Here is a 19268-nt window from a genome sequence, read left to right on the forward strand (position 1 = left end):
TCCAGTGGGATACTCTCAGGCCATGGGGTGTACTACATGGGGGCGTGGCCAAGTGGGAGGTCTGTCAGGGAAAGGGTTGTGCTCTTGACAGATAAGGGGGTGTGGCCAAGTGAACAATTCCCAAAGCATTTACATCTGACAGGACATTACACACACTCACACACATTTACACACACTCACATTCACACTCACACACACACACACACACACACACACACCCTCTTTTCTCCAAAAGCCCCTGCAGTGCGGTGTTGTTACGGTGGCTCCAGTCAGGATGAACATGAAGCCAGCGCCTCCTCCCAAAACTGTACACATCCTCCATCACTTCAGTTGACAGAGGAGCTCTACACACACACACACACACACACACAAAAGCTCAATGAATAAATTATACATTCTCAAACAACTTGATTAATTTTTCAACAAATGTACTGACTCCAACAGTTACATATGTACTGTGTGTGTGTGTGTGTGTGTGTGTTCTATTATCTACTGACCTTACCCTAAACCCAGCTGTTTGCAAGCGATGGTGCTGAGCTCCGGGTTCCACTCATCAGCACAAACCTGATAGTCCACCGCCGTCTTACTGACCAACAGCACCGAGCTGGAGAGAGAGACTGGAGAGAGAGAGAGAGAGAGAGAGAGAGATGTTAGAGGTGTCTATGGAACATGCTCATGCAGCTGTCTCAAATCCATTAATGATCTGAAGAACGTTTCATCAGAGGATAGCTGGTTTAATTGAGTAATTTGCTAATATTTTGGGAAACATAACCAGCTATGCTCATTAGTAAATATCCCACGCAGGTACTAGCGCAGTGCCCTATCATATCGTATCGTCCACCGTGTAGAAGAATTTGTCCCTAACCCTCGATAGTGAAGAGATAGTAGATGACATGTTTATGCACCGAAACGTGAGCATCTCACGAATGCGCCGTTTCAGCCCTAGACGAGGAAGAAGAATTAATCGCCCAGAATATGGAGGTTCCTCTGTAATATGGAAGTGGTTGGGACACAGCATTTCATTTGTTTTTCCTGGGGTTAGAGATTCAGGTCTGAACTCGGCACCGCCACTGTCCGTCAATTTCACAAATGAAAGTAGAGGCACAGGGCGTTCTGGTGAGAGAACATGGTGAGAGAACAACTGAGCTAGCTGCTGTCGTCGTATATCCCGGGACTAGGCTCTTCTACAGGAGGCCAGTGGTGCACCTGGAAGTAAGCTGGAGGTGGGAACCATGCGCATGGAAACTATGAAGGAGACTCCAGTTTGGACTAATGGAACTTGATCACTAACGGAGAAGAAGGTGGAGCATCAGACCTTTCCTTCACCTCAGTTATTTCACAAATCCGTTCTGATCTTTTGCGACAGCTATAAGTGACAGGCAGATTGGAGGAGGAGCAAAAGATCACCTGATACTGCTGCAGGTGGGTTCCTCTGGTGGAGGATTTTAAATGGGTGCCACCTACCCCAGCATGCATACTACCCACAGATAGTTGTTAGCAACAGATTGAGTGATGAGACATAGATGGATATAGATGATCTCACCACAGTTCCACTCGTCTGAGCTGTCTGTGCAGTGCTTCCTCCCATCACACCACAGAGTCCGGTGCACACACTCGTGATTATTACACTCCAGCTCATTATCGTTACACACCGCTGGAACACACACACACACACACACATCAATTCTCCAAAATGCATCTTAAGATCACACTGTCTGAGTGTCATTCTGTCTCTTACAGCAGTTCTTCTCGTCCTCCAGGAGGCTGCAGTCTGGAAAACCGTCGCAGATCATAGAGTTCTTGATGCAGGATTTATCTGAGGGGCATTCAAACAGTCCACGTTCTCTACAACCTACAACAGGAGAACTTCACAGTCAGTGTGCGGTTGTGTGCGGTGAGATGTAGTCTGAGTGAGTGTGTGTGTGTGACTGACCACAGTGTTCCTCATCACTGTCATCATCGCAGTCCGTGTGTCCGTCACAGCGTTTGGAGGAGAGCACACACCTCCCCGAGTGGCACTTAAAGTGACTCGGTGAACACTCTGCCACAAACACACACATTTACAGTAAGCTTAAATGATGTAACACAAAACTTAGGCGCGCACACACACACACACACTCTAACCTTCTACGTCCAGGTCAGGAAGGAGACAAGGCGTGTTTTCTTGTCCTTCCTCAGGAAACTGAGCGCAGTCCATTTCCTCAGGCCACTGCAATCCCACAATGCTCAGCACTGACTCACAACGCTCTTTAGAGCTCCTGCAGAGAGACCTACATAGACATACACAGTACACCAGGTTATATATTGTGTGAAGGAGAAGCCAGGCCTCGTCTAAGGGTACCAAGGGTACTAAGACTTATATAAGGGAACCCGAGGCCTCCATGGCTCTCTGGACGAGTCAGCTAGACAGCTGGAATAGTACATAGCAAGGATTTTGGATACTTAGGATACGGTTAATGCATACAGGACTTCCTCTTGGTGTCTACATGCTCTACAATCTTATGGACATCTTCGTGATCTTGAAGTGATCTTCGTTAGCCATGAACTCCTCACTGAGTATGAAGTGAGTGATGGAAGGACAATGGAAGGTAATTCCTCAGCACCACCAACCACTAGACCGCCATCCTGAGATCAGATGGTTCCTGGTACTCCAGGATTTCATATTCTGGGTCAAGTGCTAGTCCAGTCCTAACATTACATCACTATTTCACACTCGCTGATTAACCCTGGGATTGGTGTTCAGGTAGAAACTGGGTACCATCGCTCACAGGAAGTAGTCATGGTTCTGGATAAAGTTCTAGACAAATGTATACAGATCCCTCATTACCCTCTCTCACACACACACACACACACACACACACACACACACGTTTACCTGCAAGGTGGCACTCTCTGTTGTGTTAGCAGGTCACACTTGGGCACGAGGACGGTGCAGGCGAAGAACATGAGGTATTTGTAGCAGTTTGTCTGAACAAGTGCAGGGAAGAGCGAGGACTCCCAGCTCACTGAACTCTCCTTCTGAGACTGATGGCCCAGATAGTTCGGAAACCGTGTGGTGTTGTACGGCAGGTTCATACACAGCTCCAAGGAGATTGGCTCACAGCCACCTGACACACACATATACACACATACACACACACACATACACACACACACACACACACACATATACACATATACACACATACACACATTAAATTTTTAAACAAATAAAAAAGTCTTCTGTTCATTTTGTTGGTGACTTTTTCTTCCTCCCTTTGTCTTTCTGTTTCAGTTCCTCCACGATCTCCGTAATATTCGTCGGAGTTTGCGATTTTTTTCAAAATTATCCGCAGATTCGGACTGAGACGTCATCACGCCGCACGTTCAGCCGAAGCTCTCTTCTACTCACATGCGTTGAACACGAGTTAAAATAAAAGCTCTCGTTTACCGACAAACATCCCAGCGAAGAGCGTACACAACTATTTTGTACGATCGTGATTTCGCCGATACACGATATTATCACACGCGAGAGCAGGGCAACAGTTATCATTTGCTCATTTATTTATTTATTTAGGAACTTGTTTATTTATTAATTTATTAAATTATGTACTTACTTATATTATCATGGGAAATTTAAAAAAAATGTTGCGTCCCATATTTGGCAGAATTTCGGTTTTAATTCAGACGCCAAAATCATCGCCATGTAATGTTTCCCGAGTTCGGGGAGGGAACGAGGATGCTCTCGGCACGACCCCGGTCCGGACTGATGAATGAAGGTACGTTACTGTACATGCTGCACCTATATATTAATCTAACCACATGACCAGTGAGAGTAGGGAGTCGTGGTGTAGCACGTGTACTCACTGCAGTTAGCGCTGGTGTTGGGTGGTTCACAGGGACCAGCACCACCACACCCAGGAGAACAGGAAGTGGAAATACAGCTGTGCTGACCTGGCGGACACGAGCCATGAACTGAGACACAGAAACAGAAATAAGAAGAGGAATCAATTTCCACTGTTTTACACAAAACCTTCCGAGTCATGTTTGATCTCATTTCTATTTAATCTCATTTCTTTTATTTAAAAAATGGGCTTCATATGTGGAAATACAGAAATTAAAAAATAAATATTATTGTGCAGATTTAAATACCATGCCTGATTTATAAAATAAATAATTCTGTACTGAAGTAGGGTGTTTTTCTTAAAAGGCGTCCCTGAGTGTAAACATGTTGAGTTGTACTGTATTTATCTTCATATTTACACCTGAAAGTGGGAGGTGACTGTCCAGGTGTGTATAGACGGCTGCAGCTGAATCAGAGGGTAAACAAGTAGATTTTAGGTTTTCACTCGCACTCCATATTTTCACGTGAACTCCTGCAGTGTAACGTCCTTTTCCTGACTGCTTGCATATCAATCACGAACATAAACTTCATATTAATATTATGACATTAAAGCCATGACTTACGATGTATTCCTAGACTGTAGTCCTCCTTCTGTGTGTATGTGTGTGTGTGCACGCGTGCGTGTATGTGTGTGTGTGTGTGTGTGTGTGTGTGTGCATTTGTGTGTAATGTACAGGAGATGTGTATTATTGTCAGATTGAGATGGAATTCTCATCCCGAAATAAAGGAACCAATCAGACGGGATGATGACAGTGAACAGGTTTGAGCTATTCAGATTCAGGCAGTATGTCAGGCATGTGATCACAACCTCTGGTGTGTGTGCCTGTGTGTGTGCGCGTGTGTGTGTGTGCATTTTAGGTATGTAAATATGTATTACATGTTAAAGACCGCAGCTACTACAACAGTGTAAAGAATTTCAGAAATGTGTGCAGCTTAAGGTCAGTGGAAGCAGCTGTGCGTCTCTGTGTGTGTGTGTGTGTGTGTGTGTGTGTGTGTGTGTAAGACTCACGCAGCTGTTTTGTGCAGTTTTCTTCATCGCTGCCATCCTTGCAGTCTTCCTCACCATCACAGTGAAAAGCACTGGGGATACACTGTCCGTTTTTACACTCCAACAAGCCCTGTGCTTTACACGCTACACACACAAACACACACACACACACACACACACGCGTGCGAACAGATCTACAGTGTTTATGAGGACCGACAGGTAAAAGCATGGATTCTAGGGACAAGAAGACGAAGAAGTTGAATCCTGCTCTCAGACTTACAGCAGTTGAGTTCGTCGCTCTTGTCCAGGCAGTCATGATCTCCATCACAGAGCCACTCCAGTGGAATGCAACGTCCATCTCCACACCGGTGCTCCTTCAACACGTCACACTCTACAGCAAAGGCCAAAGGTCATACATAATGAGAAAATCCTTACAGGTAGTTTGCTCTGCACTGAACTAGCTTTAATTTCCTTTTATGAAATGTGATAAAACAATAAAAAGTATCCCAATCAAGGTCAGGTCCACTATAGTGTGTGTATGTGTGTGTGTGTGTGCTCACTGCAGTTATGCTCGTCACTGAGGTCCCCACAGTCGTCATACCCATCACACAGCAGAGACGCATTCACACAGCGGCCAGTTCCACAACTGAACTCTTTTCCTGAACACACTGAGACACGGAGAGAAAAATCAGGAGAATCTTACAGTTCAGCACCTGGCTGTTTGTTTGTTCGTTCGTACAAGGTACAGCACAGCTACCTTTACTATGTTACAACAGAAGTGATAAATTTGGAAGATTTACGAAGAAACTCATCTTTAAACTTTGGAATCGAAACGGAGCAAAAGTAAGACCTTTATACCCTTATACACTTTCTTTATCTTCTTCTTCATACATGTATAAACCCGTACGATATTAAACTCGTATAAACTCGTACGATATCAAACTCGTATAAACCCGCACGATATCAAACTAGTATAAACCCGCACGATATCAAACTCGTATAAACCCACACGATATCAAACTAGTATAAACCCGCACAATATCAAACTAGTATAAACACGTACGATATCAAACTCGTATAAACCCGCACAATATCAAACTAGTATAAACACGTACGATATCAGACTCGTATAAACCCGCACAATATCAAACTAGTATAAACACGTACGATATCAGACTCGTATAAACACGTACGATATCAAACTAGTATAAACACGTACGATATCAAACTAGTATAAACACGTACGATATCAAACTAGTATAAAAACGTACGATATCAGACTCGTATAAACACGTACGATATCAAACTCGTATAAACCCGTACGATATCAAACTCATATAAACCCGTACGATATCAAACTCGTATAAACCCGTACGATATCAAACTCGTATAAACCCGTACGATATCAAACTCGTATAAACCCGTACGATATCAAACTCGTATAAACCCGTACGATATCAAACTCGTATAAACCCGTACGTTATCAAACTCGTATAAACCCGCACGATATCAAACTCGTACGTTATCAAACTCGTATAAACCCGCACGATATCAAACTCGTACGTTATCAAACTCGTATAAACCCGCACGATATCAAACTCGTACGTTATCAAACTCGTATAAACCCGTACGATATCAAACTCGTACGTTATCAAACTCGTATAAACCCGTACGATATCAAACTCGTACGTTATCAAACTCGTATAAACCCGTACGATATCAAACTCGTACGTTATCAAACTCGTATAAACCCGTACGATATCAAACTCGTACGTTATCAAACTCGTATAAACCCGTACGATATCAAACTCGTACGTTATCAAACTTGTATAAACCCGTACGATATCAAACGCGTATAAACCCATACGATATTAAATGCTGTGAGTTTTTCTGCGTTTCTTTCACACGCCACATTTTGAATTTGCAAATCCTGCTGATTTAATGGTCGCAAATAAAGCAGAATTGTTGAAACGTCAATCAAAGACAACAGCGAGAACAAAAGGAAACGAAAAAACAAAAAGAACAGTGCATGCTAGGGATGTGTGTGCTCTGTGTGTGTGTGTGTGTGTGTGTGTGTGTTTCGTCTCATTTGTGTGTGTGAATTCATTAGCGTGTGGTCTCTCTGGGCAACCGTTAAAACTTGGCATGATGAGTAATTGTTTTTTTTTTTAAACCATCACACACACACACACACTCCATTAACACCTCCGCTGCTCTGACGTCACTCTTGTATTATTATTAGGTTTAGCTTTGAGCTGGTTAATGTTCCAGTGTTTAACACTAACACACCCTCAACATTTACATTAATCAGCAATAATGTGTTTATTCTCATTTTTCTGTATTCCATCATCTCCGATTCATTGATTTATAAATAGTATATTTGTTTAGAAATAAGGAACAAATGAGACAAAAAATCCGCAGCTTGTTCTGTCCTGAAGATGTTACAGCTTTACCTCTGACTGTTACACAGCGCTGACACTGGAGACTCCTTCCATACGTGTTACATAAACACTTCCTTACTTCAAGAAAACTGAAGCATATTTTTTTTACATGCGTTCTTTACAATATGTTTATTACCAGTGGAGCGTCTGCTGTACACGAGCTGTTACTATAGAAACCATAACATATTAGTGTGTGTACATTCATGAAGTGTTTAATGTGTGTGTGTCTGTTTGTGTGTGTGTGCCCATGTTTGTGTGTGTGTATGTTTGTGTGTGCATGTTTGTGTGTGTGTGTGTGCACGTTTGTGTGTATGTTTGTGTGTGTGTTTGTGTGTGTATGAGTGTGTTTGTGTGTGTATGTTTGTGTTTGTATGTTTGTTTGTGTGCATGTTTGTGTGTGTGTGTGTGCGCGCGTTTGTGTGTGTATGTTTGTGTGTGTATGTTTGTGTGTGTGTGTGTGTGTGTGTGTGTGTGTCATACCACAGTCAGCTTCATCACTCCAGTCATCACAGTCGTTAAACCCATTACACACCAGTTTCTGGGGGACACACATTCCTGTTGCACAGAGGAAGCTGTCAGAGCCTCCACACACAGCTGTTGGCAAAAACACACACACAGTTCAATAGAACTTTTTCAACAGCATGAAGTTAAAAGGTCTTACCCAGTAACACACTATGCCAAAGAAGTTGATTGAAATACATCAGTCTGGGAAGGGTTACAAAGCTATTTCAAAGGCTCTGGGACTCCAAAGAACCACAATGAGAGCCATTATCTCCAAATGGAAAAACTCAGCACAGAGGTGAACTTTTCCAGAAGTGTCCGACCTTCCAAAATTCCTCCAAGAGCACAGCGATGTCTCATCCAGGAAGTCACAAAAGAGCCAAAGGACAACATCAAAGGACCTACAGGCCTCTCTCATCAAAAAAGGTCACTGTTCATGACTCCACTATCAGAAAGACACTGGGCAAAAATGGTGTCCATGGAAGAGTGGCGAGGTGAAAACCCCTGCTAACCAAGAACAACATTAAGGCTCATCTGAATTTTGCCAAAACACACCTTGATGATCCTCAAACCTTTTGTGAGAATGTTCTGTGGACTGTTGAGGTGAAAGTGGAACTGTTTGGAAGACAGGAGTTCCATTACATCTGGCCTAAACCAAACACCGAATTCCACAAAAAGAACATCATACCTATGGTCAAGCATGGTGGAGGAAGTGTGATGGTGTAGGAATGCTTTGCTGCTTCAGGGCCTGGACAACATGCAGTAATTGAGGGAAACATGAATTCTGCTCTCTACCAGAAAATCCTAAAGGAGAATATCCGGTCTTCAGACCGTAAGCTGTAACTTAAGCGTAACTGGATTATGCAACGAGACAACCATCCAAAGTGTACGAGTAAGTCCTAGTCCTAGAAACAAGTGGAAGTCTGATCTCCAGTTATCAAAAGAGTTTGGTTGCAGTTATTGATGCTAAGGGCGGCACAAACGGATTTTAAGTTTAAGGGGGCAATTAGTTTTTCACATTGGTGATAGATGTTTGATAACATTTTTTTGCTTCTATAAAATAAAAAAAATTACAAATAAAAACTGTATTGTGTGTTTACTTGGGTTGCCTTTTTTTATGTTGTATTTCATTTGAAGATCTAAAACTATTCATTATGATATACACAAACACACAAGAAATCAGCACTGTATATATGTATGTGTGTGTATGCGTGTGTGTGTGTATGCATGTGTGTCTGTTAACTCACAGGCTCGGCCCTTTGCATGGCGTGGGGTGTAGCAGGTGGGCGTGACTCCAGGTGTTGCCGTGGTGACGTTGAGGAACTGTGAGCAGCGCAGGAAGTCAGGCCAAGAGGCGTTAAACATCTGAAGAACAGATTCACATCCCTCCTTCGCCGCTTCACAGAACGACTGACACGGTAATATCACACGCCTACACACATACACACACATATATACACACACACACAAGTAATTTTTCCTCATATGTAATGGCTGATATAAGGACAGTAATGAAACCCTCAACACTCAGGTGTACCCCTGCCCTCACTCACACCTGTCCACGCCCACGAGCCACACACTAAAACCTGTCCATGCCCCCGACCCACACACTCACACCTGTCCACCCCCCGACCCAAACACTCACATGTCACCCCCCTCAGTGACACACTGCGGCAGTGCAATGGTGCAGCCGAACAGCATGATGTGTGAGTAACAGTTCAGTCTGTTCAGGTACGTGAAGAAGCGCAAGAACATCTCCATCTCTCCACGCTTCACCACCATCGCCCCCGGCAACACGCCACTCCGGTTATACGCCAACATGTGACACTGAGCTTCTGTGATGTCATAGCAAGCACCTAAAACACACACACACACACACACACACCCCTTAGCTACATTAGCCTCACAATTCCAGTACGAAGATAAAGAACTAAAATTGAGGTAAGTACATTCACTTTAATGTGTGTGTGTGTGTGTGTGTGTGTGATGACAAAGTCAAAGCCATACAGAGGCATCTAGTCTCTCTCTCTCTCTCTCTCACACACACACACACACACACACACACACACACACAGAGAGACACGTCGCTCTGATTAATCATTATGCCGTCCGTTTTTGCAGACAGGGACATACAGCAAAGACACACTGCGCTCCACGCTTTAGAGGTCAGTGCGGACACACACACACACACACACTCTCTCACACATAGATCAGGATTCTAGTCACTGTCGCGACTGTACCCTCTGACTAAGGACAAAAACATACTTTCTCTCCATCTCCTGTCTTTTAGCATCTCTTAAACACACACACACACACACACACACACGGAAAGGATAGAGACTGTGTCCTTTGCCATTTTGGCAGAATGAATACTAATGCAGGAAAGTGCATCACCTGCAAATCACAGGAACAAACAGTATAAATTAGATTTACAGCAACTGAGAGAGAGAGACAGACAGACAGACAGACAGACAGAGCGAGAGAAAGAGAAGGAGAGAGAGAGACAGATGATAAAGCAGTTTGTAGTGTGAGGATCTGAGTGTCCTAAAAAGTTGTGTGAAGTACAGAATTGCACAGATTTGTGTGTGTGTGTGTGTGTGTGTGTTAGAGAGAGAGAGAGAGAGAGAGAGAGAGAGAGTGTATATTTGAGAAAGTGAAATGAATCAGTTGGTCTTTAGCTGATTACGACAAAAGCACATCGATTAGAATCGAGATGATGAGAGAGCAGTACACACATTCATATCGCCATGGCAACCGCAGCATAATACTGCAACTTGTAGGGATTCAGATGTTGTAGCATGTGTGTGTGTATGTGTGTGTGTGTGTGGGTGTGTGTGTGGGGGGGGTGCAGGTATGAGTTTTTGATGTACATTGCGTGTGAATTTCCCTCCACCCTTCATCAGGGTCAGTTTGTGATTGGCTGTTGGAGGAGTGTTCTGATTGGTGGACTGTTTCTAACTCCAGCAGTGACACGAAAAACTGTAAACATTACTGTAGAATAAAAGCTAGAATATTTTTATAGGAATATAAAAAAACTCTGGGAGAAAATAGAAAATATAAGAAAATGTAGAAGACTGTCCTCATATTTGTGGCGAGCCATGAGCCCCGGTGTCGCTCGCTCACTGTTAACCACACTAGCATTTTTGTGGATGTGTCTATGTTTAGACCCAGAATACACAACCCCAAACAAGCGGCTACAGAGCGGATGTTTCCTGATCCTCACTACGGCATGGAAATGAGACACAACCAAACGAACAAATCCAAAATGTTGCAACATTATAGCCTGATCATCACTGCTGAACTTCAGAACATGTCCCTGAACCTCGTTCCTCACCAGGCTCAGTGTTTGTGCTCGTGGGTTCGACACTCGACAAAGCACTTATGGTGGAAAAACCCATTAACCAATCAGCAGTCGACGTAGGCGTAGCATCCAATGGAGATGATGATGATGAAGAAGAGTCGGACATTGAAGGGTCAGTGGAAGGTGATTCTGGATGGAATGTTCCTGTGCTGATATGCGAGATTGTCGCCGTGGCGTTAACAACAGCAAGGCGATCCATCGTTACGGCAACAAGGGGGATGAGGGTCGTCATGGAAATGTCCGTGGCGGAGAGAGGGGCGGAGTCACTGGAGTCAAGCAGCCCATTCCCGATTATTCCTGAAACATGTAATAAATACAAACATTTATTAATTAAATGAATTATTCTATATTTATTCATTATAATTACCTAGTATCATTATAAACTCAATGAATAGATTATATAACATTAATACATATTTATTATCTAATTATCTGATGTAGAACAACTCCCTGAACACAGTAATTATAGCAACTTATTAAACATTATCTACATTAATACATCAAATAAATTAAAATATACAGACTTATAATAAAAACTATAACGTTAATAAGAACATGTCCATGATGTAAATTATACCATGATTTGTAACAGAATTAAATCTACTCATGAAGTGAAATATAGAAGGATGTACTGAGTGAAGAAGGGAGAAGGAAAAGAACGAGAAAACATGAACAGGAAAAAAAAAACTAGAACCAAGTAGCAGAAATGAAAGAACATAATGAAGAGAGTCAGAGTGAGAGATATAGATAGAGAGATAGACAGAGAGAGAGATAGAGAGGGAGATGGAGAGAGATAGAGACAGAGAGAGATACAGAGAGAGACAGAGACACAAAACGAATAAAAGGAACAAAAGAAGAAGAGACGAGTGACGTGTGGAGTGAAACATGTGACGTATCAGCGGAGGAAAAGATCTGCAACTCACTTCTATATAAATACAGCAACAGCTGAGGAGCCCACTGAGAAAGTGAATATTTACACATGCACACACACACACACATTGTCCTTCATGCTCCTGTCTTTTTCACACTGCAGAACAATGTTCTGGTGGTGAGACCATAAAATGCTTCAAGGACTTTCTCAAGACAACCGAGAGAAGGAATGAGACAGATATATATATATATATATATATATATATATATATATATATATATAGAGAGAGAGAGAGAGAGAGAGAGAGAGAGAGAGGGAATGAGAGAGAGAGAGAAGGAATGAGACAGAGAGATATATATATAGAGAGAGAGAGAGAGAGAGAGAAGGAATGAGAGTGAGAGAGAGAGAGAGAAGGAATGGGAGTGAGAGAGAGAGAGAGAGAGAGAGAGAGAGAGAAGGAATAAGAGTGAGAGAGAGAGAAGGAATGAGAGAGAGAGAGAGAGAGAGAGAAAGGACAGTGACTAAACTTTATTACCAAAATAATTATTATTTAACCACACACGAGTGTGTGTGTGTGTGTGTGTTTGACAGCATGTTCATGCATCATCAGAAGTGAATGAGTTTCATTTTTAGACAGATTTTTTTTTCTTTACATCAATATAACATCAACTCAGAGTGAGTCAGTGTGTGAAGAAACAAATTTACACACACACACACACACACAGCAGCTTGATTGAAAGGTGTCCAAATGAGTTAAAGAGCACTATAAAATGGTTTCACAAGCTTTGTGTGTGTGTGTGTGTGTGTGTGTGTGTGTGTGTGTGTGTGCGCATGTGTGTAGGAGGCTTTGAAGGAGGACAGAGGGATGGTGACACACACAGGAAGCTTGCGTCACTGCCTCTTATTTAACACTCGTTTGTCGCATCACTCGTTCACACCTTGTCCCCGTTCAGCCAAATGATGAGTGTAAAACATGGATTAATGAATTCATGTGTAACACACACACACACACACACACACACACATACACGCACACACACAATGACTGTACTGATGTTTATGGCCATGTTCTTGTAAGGGACTATGATACAGTCAGACATAATGTGTGTGTGTGTGTGTGTGTGTGTGTGTGTTACCTGTAAAGGCAAGCAGCAGTGTGAGGAGGCAGATGAGGCCACACACACAGGGCAGGATGATGATGAGGAGCTTCAGGAGCTTTGTTGAGCTGAGTTTATGTGAACATGTGTCCTCCATCACATGCACATCAACACCTGATACCTTTAACACACACACATACACACACACACATCATATCACACACTAAGCCAGGATACACACTGCAATGTTTGATTACAAAAACGGACAATTACAAAAGCTGATAACACCCTCAACACCACTGATAACACCCTCAACACCACCGATAACACCGTCAACACCACCGATAACACCGTCAACACCCTCAACACCAGCGATAACACCATCAACACCACCGATAACACCCTCAACACCACCGATAACACCCTCAACACCCTGAACACCACCGATAACACCCTCAACACCACCGATAACACCAACACCACCGATAACACCCTCAACGCCACCAAGAACACCCTCAACACCACCGATAACACAGTCAACACCACCAATAACACCCTCAACACCACTGATAACACAGTCAACACCAACACCACCGATAACACCCAAACACCAACACCACCGATAACACCCTCAACACCAACATATTCCATGTGTAGATTACAAATAAACAACATCATTTAAACACTAAAATACAGCCTTAACACTTCCTTAAATCCACAAGTACAGAGTTTAATCACACACTTGTGATCTTTGGTGTTCAGTTAAAAAGATAAAATCGTTAAAATCGGCTTTTTCCCGTCAGTAAGAAACACTGATTCAGAGTAACACCAATAAAACACTGTCTGATTCACACCTTCTCTCTGCTGAGGGAGAGATTCAGAGAGATGTATCCAAGACATCTTTAAAAAAGATTTTAAAAATGCAACAAACTCATAACTGCACTTTACTAAATCAGTGCATGCAAATGCATCGAGCTGCCATGTTTCCTACTGAGAGAATGAAAAGGGAAATAAAAGCAGGGCATGTTCGGTTCTGATCCGGTGCACTGGGGGGTAAAGGGGCTTTTAATCACAGTGTAAATGTCAGTGTGTAAGTGGAGCGTCAGGATCACTCGGCACTCTAATCTCACACTCCACATGGAAATACAGAACCGGTTCAGAATTTAGTACAGTACACGACACGGTCACTTCATCTGCTCGATAAGAAACGGCTCTAAATTTACTCCAGCTGCACGCAACAGGAGGTCCAACGCCGCAGAAGGTCAAGCAGGAGGAGTTTCATTCGAGAAGTGAAGTTTCCTCTCCATTTAACACGATAAACATCTCCGGACACAATTTTCCTTTCACACAGAGCTCTCTCTCTCTCTCTCTCTCACACACACACACACCCCCACACAGAGAGAACAAAAACTCAGTGGAGGAATAGGTAAATAAATAAACAATAAAAAAAGGCACAATATCAAATAGACAGAAATATAACCTAATAATCATATTAATATTAATTCTACAACTGAAAGTAATGCTAATAATAATAATAACAAATATCTGTATATATAAATAGCACATATTACTAACTATATATATATATAGAACATGTGTGCAAAATTGTTGCATATATTATACAATTATTATTATTATTATCTTTTAATATCAGGTGACAATATAAATAGTGCATGTGTTTTACACAGTGTATACAGTTTAGACACACACACACACAATATAAATGTATTTAAATGTATTACAGTTTAAAGTTAGATATGTAAACATATCTATATCTAAATCATGTTATGATTGTATAAATAAATTATTTATAATATAATATATAATAAAATGAGTGTGTTTAAAGAGGCGCTCTCCTCCTCCTCCTCCTCCTCCTCACCTGCCTCCACCGCTAATACTTTCTGTCTCCGGTACCGGCGCTGTGTACCGACATGACCGCCTCTGGACCGCTCAGTGTGTGAAACTCCCGGTGTCCAGTACCGGAACTGCGCGAACGTGGACACGGACACGGAGAGCTCGCGCTAGCAGAGACAACACGTGAATACTCCTCGCGCTCCCGGGCGCCCGCTTTTCTCTTTCTTTTCTCTCTCTCTCTCTCTCTCTCTTGGCCCCGTTTCTTTTTCAGAGGCGCTCGGTGTCTCAGTGCACGCGCATGCTGGGTCCTAAAGCCACTGGGTACCGACAAACCACGGAGTGTACTGAGCGAATAAAATAATAACCTAATATTATTATTAATAATAAACTGCATATAAACATCAATACATTAATCACTAAATAATAAAAATACAACTAATTAATACCAGATCTGCAAAGGAAAGTAATAATAATAATAATAATATATTAGTAGATTTGTTATATACAAAAACAACCCTGTACATATAACAGTACTGCTAATAACAACAACACCTGTATATTTAAATATAAAGTGAAGGCGGAGTTAACTGGGCTGGATGGAGAACTCACTGAAAGCTTAATGACTTAAAATGAATAACTTATTTATTTATTTATTTACTAGGGACAAGCCGGTAGGAGTTTTTAATATGCTAACTTCTCTTTCTTCATTTCATGTCAAATAAAATAATATGGACGACCGAACACACCGTTCTCCAAACATCTTCAGCAGGTACACGTGAGGACATTTTCTCCTTATATTGCTATATGTTTCGTTGTAGCTCAGTTTTAGGTCGTGTGTGCTAAAATAATGTCGCACACGAGGTCCACATGGCACCGTGATAATTAGCTGCTAACATCTACGTGAATGCACATGCTTACTGTGTATAGCGTTGGGGTTCCGTTTGTTCATTCGAACAGAAAATCACAGTGGACTTTTGCATGTAATATTTTAATTATAATCTTTTCTCAGTAATTTCCCGACACACATGCTGCTAGATAAATTGTTTGCAAATTGTCATTTCTTGTAAAATATAAGTGAGGAGTCTTCTGGTCACATCATTTAAACACACCAGCAAAATGTGTATACGCAGGTTTAGCATGTAATAACAGGAAGTGGCTTTGGGGAAGTTCCATATTGTTAAAAAGTATTTATCAGGTCAGAGCCAACAGTTATATTTACACTTTGCTACAGGAAGTGGCAAAACGTCAAGGTAACCCTATAAACGTCCTTATAGCTGCCATTCGCTAAGCTGGCTAGTTAATGACACTGGCTACATATGACTTTTTTGGGATACAAGTCAGTGCCTGGTCTGTGTGTGTGTGTGTGTGTGTTGGGGGGGGGGGGGGTGTTAGGACCTGGAGGCCCCTCGAGTTTGGCCGCCTATTTTTAACCAGGTATGTTTCGCCTTCACACTTTCCATAGCTTGGAGCTCGGACTATTTTTAGGGCGTGGAGGAAAAACCGGGGTTGAAGCTGTGAGTCTCCTCAGTTACACCAACAGGGTGCACAGAGGACGGGCTGTGTCCCAAACCACACACTACCACAGGATGCGCACTACTAACCGTACCCTTTAGTACCGCAGCGTGTGGTCTGGGACACAGCTTTGATTTTTCACTGTAAAGGACATTGTTTAATAGTGAGGACGTCCACGGGTGTGATCTGATCAAAACACAACCATAACAGTATTTTCCATACGATTAGAGTACAACAATTACATGAAGATCATTTTACAGGATTTATAAAAGCTAAAAGTGTTTTCTACTGTACCACATGTGCTATGAAAAATTGTATAAATTTAATATTAAAACATTACATTGAAGTTACAGGGACGTTAGTGATGCTACAGTGATATTACAGCGACGCTAAATTGATGACACATATATGTGTGAAATACAGGTGCATTTTAAAGTAAATTTACAACTCCATGGTTCCCAGTAAACGTAATCAGCACTGCAATTTTTAACGTGATTAGTGTCGTGTTTTGACTTCCTTTTCTCTTAAAAATGTTCTCTAGCAGGAATAAAGTTTAGAAACTCGTCAATTATTCCGTCAGTTCTTTGCCACTGTAGACAATAATGAATCCTTTACAGTAAAGAATAATAAAGTCTAAACTGTAGTCTGAGTTTTCTTCACGTCTTTTCTGCAGCTCCCTTTTTCCTCGACTGTATAAATATGAGCACAAACCCAGGTGGGTTACTTTTCTCTGAACTTCATTTCCTCACGAGAAACACCGAGTTTATTTTTCCTATTCTTCTGCGTTTTTCCCTCTCCTGAGGTCATCTAAGAGAGCACATTCTACATGCTTCACCTCAGGTATGCTACACAGTATGAGGACTATTTCTTGTAGGAAAATTGTTTAATTATGTAATGAATAATCTTGAGGCAGGCCAGTGATCTCATGTAAACCGTGATCATGAATCTTTATTGTGAAAGATGATTATAGCTACTTTTATTTCCTTCCTCCTTTACAGTGAGCTTGATTGTGAAGCAGCATGTTCAGAAATCTTACTGGAATCGAACACGTTCTGATTTTAAGTGTTTGTTCGGTCATTAATCTAACTGAAGATGCTTTCCACCTGTAACTCCGTGACATCTGAAGCCCTTAAAGCTGGAGGTTAAACAGTGAATCGGTGTAGAACTTCCACCTCTGTAATGTATGCTTGAGTGACCGTTGCTATGCTACGTTCAGGTCGCTATGTCACCAAACAGAAAAATATATTAACTGCTGTAAATCTTCGGATCGTAAACTGAAGAGCAATAACAGGTCACTGTAGCGGCTGCGGAAACACGGCATTGTGTAACAACATGAACAGTCTGAGTCTAACAAAAATAAAAAACAACTGAAACTCACTAACAACTCAAACAAATAGACATGGGCAGAGCAATCTATTTCTTCTTCTTAGGAGTTCTTAATTTTATAAAATAAGAAGCCTGGATTTACAAACCTGCGTGACTTCAAATTCTAATATTATAATGATTAACTTCAGATATACTGCTTAATATAAATTATACTAAAATAACACCTGTGTGAAAATGTATTTGGCCCCATAGTTACTAATTCCCCAAATCTATGAAACTGCATTGATGATGGCCTTCAGCTGGACGAGACACAACCAGGCCTGATTACTGCAAACCCTGTTCAATCACATCTATAATTCTCTACAGTCCTCTCTCATCAATAAAGGTCACTGTTCATGACTCCACTATCAGAAAGACACTGGGCAAAAATGGCGTCCATGGAAGAGTGGCGAGGTGAAAACCACTGCTAACCAAGAACAACATTAAGGCTCGACTGAATTTCACCAAAACATACCTTGAAGATCCTCAAACCTTTTGGGAGAATGTTCTGTGGACCGTTGAGGTGAAAGTGGAACTGGTTGGAAGACAGGGATCCCGTTACATCTGGTGTAAACCAAACACCGAATTCCACAAAAAGAACATGATACCTACGGTCAAACATGGTGGAGGAAGTGTGATGGTGTAGGAATGCTTTGCTGCTTCAGGGCCTGGACAACATGCAGTAATTGAGGGAAACATGAATTCTGCTCCCTACCAGAAAATCCTAAAGGAGAATGTCCGGTCTTCAGACCGTAAGTTGAAACTCAAGCATGACTGGATTATGCAGCGAGACAATGATCCAAAGTATAGGAGTAAGTCCTAGTCCTAGAAACAAGTGAAAGTCTGATCTCCAGTTATCGGAAGAGTTTGGGTGCAGTTATTGCTGATAAATGTGGCACAAACAGATTTTAAGTTTAAGGGGGCAATTAATTTTTCACATTGGTTATAGATGTTGGATCATTTGTTTTGCTTCGTTAAAAATAAATAAATAAAATAAATAAAACTGTATTGTGTGTTTACTCGGTTGCCGTTGTTTTATGTTGTATTTCGTTTGAAGATCTAAAACTATTCACTATGAGACATACACAAACACAGAAGAAATCAGGATGGGGCAAATACTTTTTCACAGCACTGTGCACATGTAAAGTAAACTTTTTTTTCAGTTTATAACCATTTCTCTAGATCCATATTTATAGTTTTTACGGGATGAAGGATGTTCTTTAAAATGTGCCGTTTACAGAGTAACAGAATAACACAAAGTTGTGTGTTGAATTTCACAGAAATAAAAAATACAGCTGTTAGATCTCTGATGTTCCTCACGGTTCTGGTCGTACAGCATCATGTTATATTACAGTAATGTATACACCAGTCTGATAAAACATGGCTCACAAGGTT

The 19268-nt window shown here is 41.7% G+C and overlaps 1 protein-coding gene and 1 long non-coding RNA gene across 2 annotated transcripts in view; both read right to left on the bottom strand.

Moving 5' to 3' along the window:
- The window catches only part of corin (corin, serine peptidase), a 15058-nt gene extending 3685 nt beyond the window's left edge, over positions 1–11373 (bottom strand). Inside the window, exons 1-15 of the mRNA XM_053643608.1 lie at positions 11148–11373; positions 9459–9669; positions 9061–9245; positions 7793–7906; positions 5432–5539; positions 5152–5262; positions 4893–5015; positions 3847–3954; positions 2876–3107; positions 2125–2270; positions 1934–2041; positions 1739–1852; positions 1544–1654; positions 503–617; positions 219–344 (exon numbers count right to left, since the gene is read on the bottom strand). Coding sequence (XP_053499583.1) covers positions 219–344; positions 503–617; positions 1544–1654; positions 1739–1852; positions 1934–2041; positions 2125–2270; positions 2876–3107; positions 3847–3954; positions 4893–5015; positions 5152–5262; positions 5432–5539; positions 7793–7906; positions 9061–9245; positions 9459–9669; positions 11148–11373 — 2138 coding nt within the window. The remainder of the gene's footprint in view (positions 1–218; positions 345–502; positions 618–1543; positions 1655–1738; positions 1853–1933; positions 2042–2124; positions 2271–2875; positions 3108–3846; positions 3955–4892; positions 5016–5151; positions 5263–5431; positions 5540–7792; positions 7907–9060; positions 9246–9458; positions 9670–11147) is intronic.
- Positions 11374–11385: 12 nt separating this feature from the next.
- Positions 11386–15300, bottom strand: LOC128619232 (uncharacterized). The gene is made up of 3 exons (XR_008387904.1): positions 15022–15300; positions 13182–13323; positions 11386–11471 (listed from the first exon to the last, which is right to left on the bottom strand). It is a non-coding gene; the product is annotated as an uncharacterized LOC128619232 (long non-coding RNA).
- Positions 15301–19268: the final 3968 nt, after the last annotated feature.

This window comes from Ictalurus furcatus, chromosome 15 (assembly GCF_023375685.1).
Source record: "Ictalurus furcatus strain D&B chromosome 15, Billie_1.0, whole genome shotgun sequence".
Lineage (NCBI taxonomy): Eukaryota > Metazoa > Chordata > Actinopteri > Siluriformes > Ictaluridae > Ictalurus > Ictalurus furcatus.